This window comes from Azolla caroliniana, unplaced genomic scaffold (assembly GCF_043228905.1).
Source record: "Azolla caroliniana isolate FFs.n. ecotype wild unplaced genomic scaffold, voAzoCaro1.0.p SCAF_10, whole genome shotgun sequence".
Classification (NCBI taxonomy): Eukaryota; Viridiplantae; Streptophyta; class Polypodiopsida; order Salviniales; family Salviniaceae; genus Azolla; species Azolla caroliniana.
Window position 1 is genome coordinate 19,425,310 of NW_028230445.1, and position 14,759 is coordinate 19,440,068.

General features: G+C 35.2%; 1 protein-coding gene across 1 annotated transcript; it reads right to left on the reverse strand.

Moving 5' to 3' along the window:
- Window positions 1–367: 367 nt before the first annotated feature.
- Window positions 368–8,332, reverse strand: LAZ1 (organic solute transporter ostalpha protein (DUF300)). The gene is made up of 9 exons (XM_087326358.1): window positions 8,124–8,332; window positions 6,768–6,974; window positions 6,604–6,660; window positions 6,414–6,522; window positions 4,591–4,775; window positions 3,507–3,595; window positions 3,124–3,379; window positions 1,259–1,504; window positions 368–935 (listed from the first exon to the last, which is right to left on the reverse strand). Exons 2-9 carry the CDS (start codon window positions 6,969–6,971, stop codon window positions 633–635), a joined length of 1,449 nt encoding a protein of 482 aa, XP_087182484.1. The 5' UTR covers window positions 6,972–6,974; window positions 8,124–8,332; the 3' UTR covers window positions 368–632.
- Window positions 8,333–14,759: the final 6,427 nt, after the last annotated feature.

Below are 14,759 nucleotides of genomic sequence, written 5' to 3' on the forward strand. Positions count from 1 at the left end.
CAAATATTAATCTGTCTGCTGTAGGTTTTGATTGAGTGAGAATGTGACATGTCAAAAAGAATTCATGTGAAAATAAACCTCATAGCCATTGGAAGGTAGCGAGATGTTGCCATTAGGCAAGTGTTGATATCAGTCTAATCCTCTGTGTTTCTCTAGGTTTTGATTATACCAATACAATATTAAATTTATCTGCAGACTATTGTCTCAATAGAGTTCATTTGGCCTACTATTTACTCTATAACAATTGATGAATTCAGTTGGTGTGTACATACTTTTTCAGACTATTTAAAAGCCATGACCATCTGACCATATTGCACAGTTAGTGAAGCATCAGTAGATCGTTGGATAGAGTTATTAATGCTTTGCAAAACTCAAAGTTCCATATTCCTGTATGGATGATTTCCATTAACAAAATATCCAGGAAAAAATGCATTTTTAAGGTTGTTGACAGCTACTTCTCGTGCAAAACATGTCACGCTCACTCTTCTATAAAGAAGATTTACCTTGTTGGTAAATGCATATGCTGATTTTTAATACTTTTATCAGCATAAACCAGTGAGAACTGGTGCAGTGTTTCAGATGACAACTCCTGGGGATTAAGAAAATATACAAGTAATTTGTCAGGAAATCTCTCATTTTGATGACCATCGGTGCCCTGATACATGATAGCCACCAAGTCCTTGATCACTGCTCTCTCCACCGCTATCTACAGTTTTGTAAGTGTAGGTGTATTTTGTTTTTTTGCGTTTCTCCATTCCACTATCACTTATACTACCATTTAGGAAAGGATCATCAATCCCTCTCACGGTCGGAAGCCAAGTATCATCCTTTACTTGCTTTTTATGATCTCGGTGCATTGTTGCCTTCAATCGATCAAAACCTTTTTCCATTGGTTCCCGCACTTTACCTACTGTAAACTTCACATCACTTATAACCTGGAAAATTGTATGCAATCAGTATTTTGATTTGAGGTTTGAGCTTAATTGTAACAAAGAATAATATGCCATTGGAATTGAACATTAATATATCAATGTATAATGTTTGCTGGATAAACTGAAAGACAAGTAACTGATTAACTGGAGAAATAGAATGAACATACTGGTTAGTTCGACATTATGATACCATAAAAACCCTTTTGAGTTAACAAAATAGTAACTACTATACAGTTGTGGAATTTGATAAATATCACACCCTGCTCAGGTTTAAATATAAAGATCCTAACATGCTAACAAACATTCTAACTCGCAAGAATTCTTACATATGCACCGCCTTTGAACACAAGATCATGCATGCTTTCCTTTAAACTTGTTCCTTCTGCAACATCAGCACAAGCTAGCCGTTTGACTGTCGGTCGCTCAAGGTCTTTGACTTCATCTGGATCGGGAGGCATGTCAAGTGCAGCATAATCTGACAAAACAGACACACTTCCACGTTTTTGTGGTCCCATGAGTTGGTATGGTTTTGCTGGAAGAACATAAACATGACCAACAGCTGCAAATCCCATCTGCATGGAAATCTCACATCTTTTTTTCCCTTTAAGGGTATTCTATTATATAGTTGTAACTGTTGAGGTCATATTCATCTCTCTCTCTCTCTCTCTCTCTCAACCAAACTGATATCATTAAATGGTATAGCAGCCTCTTACGGCACTCTCACTCTAGGCAGATACGAAATCAGAAGAGCATTATATCTACCGTTCTGCTGTTTAGTGTGAAACAAGAGGAAGATACCAATGTCTTTCAAACAAGGTTTGGCCCAGAATGCAAAGTAGACCAGCAGTCCTTGGTACTGGTCTTGCTAGAATCGAGAAACATGGATGACATTATAACCACAACAGCTCGTAAAAAGAGAACCATCATCACTTTCTTTAGCTTCATCACCAATGATACTAGTTCACGAAAGGCTACACAACTAGGACACTTTTAAGAGGTTACAATAGATCTTGAAATAACAATGCGGTGTGCACATAGGCCATGGATCATCTAAGATCACAGCCCGTCACACTTCAGAAGGCATGTTGGGGCGTCCCATGTTGAAGAATTTTCAAAGGCAGAAGTTTCATCCTATCTACCTTCAGAATCGTAAGTGCTTTGATAACTGGATTCTCTTGTAGCTTACGTTTAGTTAAATTTATTTTTGTTTGTCCTCGAAGATGAGACATGATGTTAAAATGCGCAAGTTATATTGCAACAGCATTAATACTCAATATCAATAAGCTTACAGCGCACACCTGCCATTAATGCTCAAAATAATCAGTCTTATGAGGAATGTTGCAAAACAGGGAGAAACTTGCAATCAGAAGTGATTCCAGGATTTGTTCACATTCCAATGTGGTATGAGGATTTTTATCGTTACTACATAAGGTGAGAAATGCAGTTGATTAGTGACAATTTGAAAAGGAAAACGTTTAATGAAAGGTAATCTAGCACTTGACTAAAATAATTTGAGGCTTAGCATGAATAAGAAAATGGAATCTATGACATCTGGCTTAGAAGCATGCTTGGTGGAGATAGCCATACTGATATTACTATTACTGACAGCATTTTGCTGATTTCTGCCTCACTGAGGGGAACACAAAGGGATTCAGATGTTTTAAAAATATTTTGTACAGAAACCTTAAAAGAAATGATGCAACAGGCTGTTACAATTATATCACAGATTACTATATTAGACCTTAGAAGATATTCTATTTTGTTACTTGCTGATTAGAGACATAAGTTGTTTAGGGAATGGTATCTTAAACTAATAATTTGTTGACATTGGTTAGATCAAGGATTATCCTAAGAACCTCTTGACTCTTAGGAAAATATCATCAATAGTTACAGCAGTGGAATAATGAAACTATGTCCCAATCAATAGTTACAGCAGTGGAATAATGAAACTATGTCCCAAATTCAAGCAACAATTCGGATGGAAATGAGAAAGCAGAAACATCATTAAGTCTGAGAATATCATAAGTTAAATGCAAATTGGAATTAGAAAATTTTGTGTGTATGCAGAAGAACATGGAAATTGTCTTATGAAATTACTTGCTCTAATGAAACCTTTGCTATCAATTTTATTAGAGCATATTCATTGGGATTCCATAATGGAAGAGCATAAATTGATTGGAATACGACTAACCTCTATGCAAATGAAGAAATCCTGTATTCGAGCTTGTACGTTTTCTTCATCTTCAAATCTAGATGATTGGATAGCACAAAAGATCGCAATCAGAAGACCTTGCCACCAAGTCAGAAATACAATGGCCTTGAAGCATAAGAACTTATATAATGGCCGGATTGGTGCAAGTTCTTCTTTTGTAATATTATAGAATTGCATTAGGCAATATAGTGCCCAGCATTGACTAAAATTGATTGCCACAGCTACATAGAGGTACCTGAGAGAGTAGCGAACATACATGGATCAAAGTTCACAAACAGTGCATTTCCATTGCTTTTTAGTTAATGAACTTTTAATAAATGCATCTCTACATAATATATTAATGGATTATTGACTAAAAGTACCCTCTATTCCATTGAAACACTCCTTCGCCATACAAGTTCCAAATCTGCAGCACTAATGCAACTAGGGCACCAACCGTCTTTAAAATCATCTACAAAAAAATAGCTCAAGTTAAGCCAGGATGGTAAAAACATTACAGAAAATGATATGCAGCAAATACTGGCTTTATAAGTGAGTGAGTGAGTGAGAGAGAGAGAGAGTTCTTATCAGGTTCTCATCCAACCATAGGACTTTGATAAACTAATTGATTGTTGTGAAGTACATACAGAAACATAAAACTACACTCAAGAGAAGGTCCATCTCAATAACTTCAGATTCTGGAAACCACCTCATCCACTCTGAGCCAGATGCTATGGCATCCTTAGTCACAGTAGCAATACCCAATTGTCGGTGGAAGTTCATAGATCAACATTCATACAGAGTTGTGTCAGATGCACAAACCATGACAATAAGTTTTCTATTGCTTATCAATATAGTGGCAGGCAGCCTCAGCTCTGAACTTTGCACCCTGAGCTGCAGGGCTAATTTTCTAGCTTTAACAGGGTGGTTACAGAAGGGCCATGTTTCGAATGAGGCAAAGTGATTACACAATGCATACTATTTATCATTACATGAGTACTCACTATCCAAAGAATTTGATCAATGCCAGTATATTATCTTGTTAACTCAATCCACCAAGAACTGACTTCCAAATATGATGAATGATATGCTATACATGCAGAAATATTTAAATACGAGAAATGATAGTTAAAACAATGCATTCTAATTATTACTGGAAGGGTACTTTGATAAATGTCAGCACACTCTCTTGTTAAAACACAAGATTGAATTTCATCCAAAGAGTACTATCTTTCAAAAATAATGAATAATAGTTACGTGATACATTTTCACTATTACTACTCATTATCATAGCAAGAATATCAACATGCTGAAACCAATAAATGTCAGTATACTATCTTGGCAGGCATCACAAAATCATTTGTGAATGCTTTTCATCCAGACAACCCAACTCTAACAGAAACTACAACTAAAAGTATTTACATAAGAAATTGACTGTTAGTATATATAATTAGCATATCCACATACAAATTGCACAATCCCAAATTTGAAAGCTTGATAAAACTGTCTTCCGAGGTCCCAAGGTTGTAGCACATAATTGAGTGGGAAACTGTGTTTGACAGCTGCTCTTCCAGCAGATTGCACAAGAAGTGGTGTTCGAGGACCTGCAACCGCTTGCCGCTCCATTGATTCCATTGTCTTCTCTTCACCACCTAAAAATACCGTGTACATAAATTTACTAATATCTCTTATAAACATGATCACCTAGACAGTTTGTATTCACTTAGTTAGGCTCTCTTTGCTCTAATTGACATGAGCATGAGGCACATGTTATGCTAGTTAAAGAATCATAAATAAGTTCTGTAAGTCACAAAGGGTGTTGTTGTAAAGAGAACTGAAACAGATAATTATGAAAAAAAAACAGTATTCTGATATAAATCAATGCGTTCATAGGAGGTTTCAAGAGGTTCTTAAACCATTCATGTTGAGAACGTGTTTGGGGATATTGACACTAGAAAGGTTAAGCTGACTTGTAAGATGTGACACAGGATACAGAAGTGGCATGTAGCATGGAAAGCAGGAAGGAACTCAGAGTCAAGCTATTCACAGACACAGAGTGTGGATACAAAAACAATAAAGATAGGGAAAGACAGTGACATCGGATAAAAAGTTGTCTGCTGCACGGTGGGAATAGAATGAGATACCTCTCACCTGCAATTCCATTCAAATGGAAGGAAATGCATTTTCTTCAAACTGTGAGGAGGCTTGGATGGAGCAGAGATGTCAATTTCAGCTTCCTAATACCATTTTCTTTCTGCTTTATCATTAATTTAAACATCAACTTCTACAAAGTAGCACAAAAAACCCTTAGTTGAGCTCTCATCACAGAAGCAATGTATGGGCCAGTAAATATATCCACATATGAGGCAGTTTGGCCTCAGAGTTTGCTTGGAGAAATGAGATTGCTTCAATAAAGGAGTTCAACACATTCACGTGTACAATGCCCGAATCTGTAACATGACTTCTGGGAAAACAACAAGCCATCGAGATCATGGGGCAAAAACATCAATCAGTAGTTGAGACAGATACCATGAAGTAATGAAATATGCTAGATATTTATTGGTGATCCCTCAAGAGTTAGAGCTCTGCTTTGGAGTTTCAACTCTACATTCTTGGTCATTAAGAACCCGAGTTGACACACCAAGAGGGTCACGACCTGATTGTACAGGTGCCTACATATTGTTTTTGGTCATGAGGACTGTCCAATAACTAGGTATCCTCGTTTTTCTTGTATGTTCAGTAACCTGTTTGCTAATCTTGAGTATTTGGTGCGTATATATGTATATGTATTTATATATACACCTTTATAAGAGCAAACTAATCTGGGTTGACAAAGTACATGTACTTGAGCAGAAGAGAGAGACAGATATAATAATAGCAATAAGTTACAATAAAATAAAAGATCTCCGTCTCACTCCCATCCTTTCTCTTTGAACAATCCAAACTTCTATTGCTACATTCTAAAACAGGCTTGTGCACAAGGCAGCAATGGGTACAATGAGTATAAGAAAACAAGGGAAATATATTGACAGATTCTACAGAAGGAAAAAGAGTCCATTCCAGTTCCCTTATAGTTGCTTTATTCCTGAGTCAAACGAATTCTAACACAATATCTAGAAACACTCACAATAAACTAGCAATAACCACAAATCTCCATTAAGGAAAAAGGCTTAAGTTAAATATGGAAGTAAGCAATACAAAAATTTGGTGCACTACATTATAATTTCATTTTCTAAATAGTTAACTGAACTTAACATCTTCAGTCATAAAAATGCCAGTTTGATGAGTACCTAGACAGGCAACAAGATACCGCCCAAAGGAATATAATGCAAAAGCTTCATAACAATCTCGAACAATCTCAAACACCAGTGCAGCATGAGTACTGCAAAAAGACACATACTACAAGAGCAAACAGATTTTTTTTAATCTTCTTCACAAGAATTAAAATACGAACAAAACCTGTGACAATTGTGTACTTACAGATTCAACAGCGTAGATTGGAACTATCAAAACAACTCCAATTATCCATTTTTGCTCCTGACATGTAAACGGGAATATCACTACATCAATGCTTGTTTCATTATAAGCAAAACATGAGTAATTGATTATAGGTTATAAGCCAACAACGAAATAGAATAACTCACCTCTGGATTGTTATACCATGAAAGATGCTCAAATATTAGAAATGTTGATAGAGCAACAGCAAAGAGTACAAAAATGCCTGATACAACAATAGTAGCTGTATGGAACCCTGTGGGTGATAATGATAATACATTCAAAGAATTCAGGCCATTTTCAATCATATCCAAGTGACCAACTGGAAGATTCACATCCAAATACCCTGGCATTACCTGCATCGTGGCATTCGTTAATCCAAATACTATGAAGTCCATCAAATACATATATTTAAGAGAACCACCTTCTTCAAAAGCCTAATATTTAATAATGCAGCTTTGTTCAGTTCAAAGAATTTTTTTGCCTTTATTACAAGATTGAAAAAAATCTGCATCTGATGCATTAGCATTCATAATATACACGCTCAGAATCATTACAAAATCATTAATCAGCTCTGAGATAAAATGATATCTGTTCTGAAAAGTGTTTTGTACATATAGGAATTACTTCTCCAAGTATTCTCAAATATATTTTGGACTTCCGTATGATTTTGTCATCAATTTCATGATGCACATCTACATAAGTGTGTGACTTAGAGAGAGTATTTTGAGCTATGCAAGGGTAAGATTAAAATGTGGTCGATGGAGCTTACAGGCTTGTTTTTATTCTGAGAGTTTAAAATTTTAGTTTCCATCTCATTGGGTTTTTAGTTTCATTTCAAAATTCACACAAACCACATATGATGGCACATCTTTATATCAACTTCAAAACCCTCGTAACTACCTTGTAGTATCACGCGACTGCGTATATTGAAGAATCCATCACAATCAACAGAAATCAAGAGAAATAAAAAAGTTTTTGAATATCGCTTACAAGTTAGATGTAGTATGCGACCATCTATTTGGAAGTATACATTTAGAAAAGATAGTGGCCATAGTACTTCGGCAAAAGAGTGAAAAAAGTATTTAAAATTCCATAAGATCAAAGGGAATCATGCCAAGAAAAAAAGGTGTGATAAGCTAATGATTACATTATTTCAAGGAAGATTGATCAAGTATTCTTGAATTCATCAAGGTCAATGCAAAGGAAGCAAAAAAAATAAATTTTCAGATAAAACAATAGTTACACACTGTATTCCCAATCAAATGATCAAGAATTAATCAAGATCAATAATAAATAAAAACCATATGAGAAAAAAGGCATTGATAATGCAGTCGTCACAGGATTCAGCAAAGGTCAGCCAAATATTCAAGAACTCTTGAAGAAAAATGGAAAGCAAAAGTCAAATAAAAGAAAAGGTTTGAACAAAACTTACAAGTCAAAAGTAACAAGAATCAGTGCAAAGAAGGTCAAGAAACAAGTAACAAGATTTGAATATCACTTACAAGTGCGAAGATCTTTCTGTAAATTCAGCATATGCCAACAACTTCTGAGCAAATAAAATCTAGCCTTCGTCGCAACTCTTTGTGACGAGTATTCATGACACGAGCTGTTGGAATTTCGGAAGGAGTAATTCCTTGTTCTTGAACTGATCAAAGAGAGAGAAACCCTGTCGAAACTTTAGCCGGGAGGCTTCGACTTCGACTGGGAGACCCTATCAATCAAAGACATAAGCAGAGACAAATGGAGAGAAAGAGCGTCGTTCCAAGCAAAAGAGGGAGGAAGAAATGGAATGGTTTCTTTTACCTGCAGCGTGTAGAGCGAGCACGAAAACAGCAGGGAGGAGAAACAGATGTTGAAGCAAGCAGAGAATCAGAAGAAGAAGAAGAAGAATCAGACGAAGAAGAAGAAGAAGAAGAAGAAGAAGACGCAGAAGATAATATACGCACGCACGCGCGCAGGAATGCGTGGGATAGTATTTGTTAATTTTTCGTTAAAACAAAAATAAAAATAAAAAAAATAAAAGCTCTCCATCCTCTCGGGATTTTTTTTTGAGCTCCATTATTTCTTCGTTCAAGTTTCTTCTTCTTCTTCTTCTTCGTCTGATTCTCTTCTTTCTTTCCTCTTCCCAAAATACCCCTCCCAAGTCCCAACAACAAACATTCTCCTAATCCACACACACTCTCTCTCTTTTCTCGTAAGTACCTTACTTAACCCTAGTGGTAAGTTGTTAACACTACAGGCACTGCATCGTGGGTTCAAAACCCAATCTCCTCACCTCTCTATTATATACTTCATATACTCTTTCTTATATTAATTCACTAGATGCCACTGTGGAATGTAGGGGTTGAACCCATGACCACCTGGTCTCCATTGGGCAACCTTACCAACTGAGCTACATCCATCTGGGCTCTCTTTCTCTCTATCCTAGGAGCTTATGGGTTCGTGTCACCCCGAAGCTTATTTATATTCGGTCTTAGAAGAAGACGTTAGATTACTATATCTGTCTTTCTCGACTGTGAGTAACGTGATGGTGCGGGCCTGCACCCGAGCTTACCTATCCTTCTCACCCGCCCACACCCGAAAGACCAACGATGGAAACCATTCTTGAATCATGACCCCATCATGCTCGTTTTCCTCCCTCCTATCGATGCTTCTAGGGAAATAACATTTGTTGTTACGAGTTAAAAACCTCATTAAGCAACTCTACGGCTGCTTTTAAATGGTTTTCTAAGGGTGGGACAAGTGGGGAACCCTTGAGGCAAACATGTAAGGACATGGGACAAGTGGCGATCTAGGAGCATAAAAGAGCTCAACTATGAAAAGTGGACTTCGTGACCCTTTTGATATGTCATCTCAAAGATGATGTTTGGGGTCAACTCATAAGACCACACCATGACATATGCCACTTGTATTTTTTGTGAAAAAACATCGAGACCGGTGGCAACCTTAAGATAAGTCGTTAGAGCTCATGAAACTTGATAGCTATATTTCATTTGTAGCAAAATCATTCTATGATAATCAAATAACTTATTCTCTAAAGACCCTATGATAGTCGACAATATTATCGGAACATATTTGTTTTGTTTAGTGAACTACGTTGTTGAATAGAAACATATTTTTATTGTGTTGGCCACATCTCTTAGATTGATCAAGAATCAAATATTCATTCCAAATGTTGGCAAATGATATTTATATTGCAAGTTCATATTTTGTGAATAATACAACATTAAGTATACAACATAATGTATCGCATTGCCAATTGTTCCAATTAATAGCAAGGTGATCAACTTTATAAACAAAACTCAAAAAACCATAAACTATAACATCATATAAATATGACTCGACATGAATAATTCTAGTTATTAAAAACAACTGATTTTGTCTAGCATAAACATTTTTAGAATAGTCTATGATAGGTGATTGTTAGACCTAATAGAATTTGAAGTTATGCTAGGGGTTAAGTTACATATAAGATACAATATGATAGTGATCCTTTCTCCCTTCCATTTCTAAAGATCGCTTTTGAAGATCAATGCAACAAGCTATGGTGAGGTCATAGGTTTTGGATTGATCCATCATGATGGGCTTCACACCGTTTGCTTTTGATAAGAGGAATGCACAATATTCACGTAGTAGCTAAAATATACTTTTTGAAATAGACTATGCTAAATAGATATTGTTAGGCCATAGGAAATGAGAATAAAGTGTGTGCGTCCATACACACATGTATATTTTTATACATATATATGTATAATAGTTATTGTATTGGTAACCTATATACTAGCTGGAATAAGTAAAGTTTTCAAATTGGTGAATACTTATTGTCAAAAAGAGATTTGAGGACAACCATAAGACAAATGGTTGTGTGTAGCATGCTTAACTATTCCAATAAAATTATTTCAACCATTGGGGTTTGGAAAATGAAATTTTGTAATGGTGCCTTTTAGGCTAATTTTTTTGTAATGCATGAAAAACATATATGCCCAATACTTGAACACATAAGTAGCCTTAAGATCACAAAGCTCACACTTTATCACTACATCATGAAAAATAAATTACGTATATTTTATCTTTCCTAATGTTATGATTTAGCGCACTAGATTGAATTGGTTAAGATGTCAAAAGTTTTCAAATGGGATGCATAAAGCTGATGCTTCACAACATGCTTTAATGCATGTTGTTTGTTCTACTTTACATTGGCAGGTACGTGGATGAAAAATGGCAATTTCACGTAAATAACAAGATGACAAGTATTAGGTACCATATATGGCGTAGTTGTACAATCGTTTTCAGTTTATTAAAATTTTGGAAATGCAACATGTAAGATATAGTTTGCATCTTATTATATATCATTAAACATGTCTACATGAAGGAAACAATGATAAAATCACTCATTCTTAAAATAAAAGTCAACTGGTTAATAGAAAATAGAGAAGCAACATGATGCGGAAATTGTTTGTTGCGTGCTTTAATTCTTATATTTCCCGCAAGATATTAATAGATCTCAAATTTTTGTAATTGAATTTCACATCTCATGTGAAAAACAAAGATGTGGGGATTGAAATAGCTCTTGTAAATAAGTATCGCGTGTAGGTGTCAATCTTGTCGTTAGGCTATTTAAAGTAAAATTTGCAATGATGTTTTCTTGACACCACATGGTCACAAACTTTAGATATATGTTAAAAGTATAACATGAAATTCGTACCAATGAGTGGAATCAAAATGTAAAATACTAAACCACGACACGTGTAACCAATAAATAAGATTTACTGTGAGCCTTTGTTCGTTGGGCGCATTTTCTAAAGGTATATTAAAAAAACATAGCTTCATTGCATTACAAACAAGTTTAGAATATGTTTTTTGCCATCAATCGGTGGACATTGATTTCAAAAGCTAAGTAAAATATTGGTTTCAGTGCATTATAAGCATATTAGATGGATTGCACATTTATATGTGGATCGCCAAACTAATAACTAAGAGAATTGGTTCCCAATCATATACAAAAAAACTATTCCATGTATGAGAACATGTTTGTTTTCGAGAATAGTTTGATAATTTGTGAATGGAAAAAAACTCAAAGATTGATTGGAATTGTTCAATTTTAACTCGTATAAATTATGATATACATATTACATTGTTTAAAAGAGGTATGAACCAAACAATTGTATGCCAAGAAAGTAGATACATCATTTGAGACATAATTTGAATCAAATCGGTGTTGAGATAATTATGATTAATTGTGGGAATAAGTATGTGCACATTTTGATGGTTATATCCATTTATTAATACATGTATATGCATATGTTTAGTGGATTGATGGAATAATCAAGTAATCAATAGATGAATAATCAAGTAATCAATAGATGTTAAATGTTATTGGTATTGTCTTGGGAGTTATGTATGTCAATGGCAGCTTATGAGTAGTTCAAAAGAAAGAAATGACTGAGATTTTATGCAATCTCAAGGCTTGGCCCAAGAAGAAAGATCTTCGAGACTTATTTTCTGGTTTGTTGATTATATCAAAAGAAATTATGGCAACATGGCTTATATGGAATTTTGCCCTTCGAGCAATAGAAGAAGGATAAGAAGTGAAATCTGAAAACAGGGTTTGGAACATGATCTTGCAACCACTAATATGCTAAATGATATGTATGTAGAATCCCATTTCTTCTTATGAGATGGATGGAGTCATTGAAACAGGCGGGGGGGAGGGTATGCTCTTATGTATGCATTTAGAAGAGGTCCATTTCTTCTTATGTGATGGATGGTGTTGTTGTTCTTCAAATATTGCATTCAAGATGTGATTTTCATGTTCGAACACATCTGAGTTAAAAGAAAGGAAAAGAAATCCATATTGCCATCGCTCAGCTAAGTATCAACTTGAATATGCTCACTAGAAGCATTGTTGATTTGTATGCAACATGTGGAAGTTTATCAGATGCATATAAATTGTTCGATGGGTTGAGATCCCTTAAGGTGGGTGTTGATCACATGGCTTTACATGAAGGCATGTTCATACATGTTGGAATCATGGATCGAGGCATACAAAATGACCTCTATACCATAATGCTTTGCTTCAATTTTCCGTTGAATATGGAAAATAGAGGATGCTTGGTCATCGTAAATGTGGTGGTATATTGGATGCATGTGATGACCCAAAGGTGGTATTTGGATATGTTGAATATGAACATGACGAGGAAGATTGATTTGGTTTGAACATATGCAAATTCATGGTATGTTTAAACCATTGAGGAAATGCTTAATCAAGTCTATCAAACGAAGGATTCATGGCTAGCTATTGTCTTACACAAGACGGGTTGGGGAAGGATAATCACTTCCTTTCCATCATTTTGTATTTTGTAGCTAATATGCTTTTTAAAACTAATGGAAGGATATGTTTTCTTTAAATAAAAAAAATTGAACAGAAATCAAATACTGCAATAATTAATGATTTAAAACGTGGCTCATTAGTGAATGAAGTGATCAAGGATGGGAAGGAAATGCTTAGTGATGGATGTGGAGTGAATGGTTGTATTCATCATATGATCGAAAAGTCAATTAGCAATCCAATGGCTTGATAGAATGGTCGTATTGACGGTGGTGGGGAGTAGTTATCCACCACAAGACTTGATAGGTAATCAGTGATTGATTAGAATTAAGATTAAGATGATAACATGTTATGAGGCCTTATACATTAACTTTATCCATAGACTATTGTTAGGAAGTGAAGAAGAAGCTCTAATGAGTACGAAAAGTCGATTGTCAAAATGATTGTCTCTTCCTTGGTGTGTCTTGATTGTTTTTTGTCCTTGACCATACACATTCTCCTTCAATACTAATGCCAAGGTGATGTCCTTGGAAATGCATGAGCAACATAATGCACTAGGGATACTTAACACATGCATACACCATATATTATTTAATCTATTCCATAATATAGAACTCTATACATAGTTCTTTATATAAGGGAGATCCCATAGAAGTGGTCAACTTTTTCAAGTATCATGGCATTGCCATGCCAACCACCACCAAATCGGGACCATGACAACAAATGTAAGTCAATAGTTTGCAAGTCATTTGCAAGTCATTTGCAATCGGGACCATGACAACAAATGTAAGTCAATAGTCCATTCATCATTTGCAAGTCAATAGTTTCATCATTGTAAGGATTTAGTAAGTCAATAGTTTGCAAGTCATTTGCAAGTCATTTGCAATCGGGACCATGACAACAAATGTAAGTCAATAGTCCATTCATCATTTGCAAGTCAATAGTTTCATCATTGTAAGGATTTAGTAAGACACACTTCAAAATATTTTTTCCTTAAATCTCTTTATGCTATGGAGGTTAAAATGACTCCTACAATCTTGATGCAACATCTGAATAAATATTTTTGAATGACAATTGAGATACTAAAGTTGACAATAGAGTTAGATGCAAGGCAAAGCACAATTACATCATTGCTCCCCAAAATATATTATGCCATGCCGTACAAGATATATCAATGACAAGCCTTTATGTAAAACTAGATCAATTCCTTGAATTTGCTTGTAGCAATTATCCAATGGATATATAAGGTCATTACATTCTAATGAACATAAAATTATGAATTGACAATAATTTTATGGCTTACATCCCTTGTGCATGGGATCTTGCATAACTTGAGCTTCATGTGCATGAGGTAATATTGAACCTAGACAATCCATTTTGTTGCAAGTTCACATAAATATACATTGACCCTTAGATCTTCCCAAGCCTTAGCGTAGCATCTGAGAACTACCTTTCCATTGAATATTACCTTATTTTACACCAAAGAAGTTAGGACGAACATAACCCAAACAAGAAAGCTTTGCCTCACAAATAGCCTATACATCTCAAGTCACCATAGCGAGAAGGGCAACTAGTCCCCTTTAAATAGCCTAAGTTCTTGGGCTACCAAACCAACATGTTGTTGCATAATTCTCACAGCACAACATGTTCCCGCGAATCACAGGTCCTTATAAATTCTTCTCTATAAATTAGTCTTTGCATTCTAGATATACAATTATGATATCCTCTTCTCTATAAATTGGTCCATCCACTTTTTCCTTATACCACGACACCAATGAATACTCATAAACACATCAATTAACCACTCGAG

Coding starts and splice junctions, on each gene's coding strand:
- LAZ1 (XM_087326358.1), bottom strand. CDS start 6,971: ATGCCAGGGTATTTGGATGTGAATCTTCCAGTTGGTCACTTGGATATG. Junction 3,596..4,590: donor AATTTGGGATTGTGCAATTT/GTATGTGGATAT, acceptor ATTTTTTTGTAG/ATGATTTTAAAGACGGTTGG. Junction 3,380..3,506: donor GTGTTTCAATGGAATAGAGG/GTACTTTTAGTC, acceptor CTACTCTCTCAG/GTACCTCTATGTAGCTGTGG.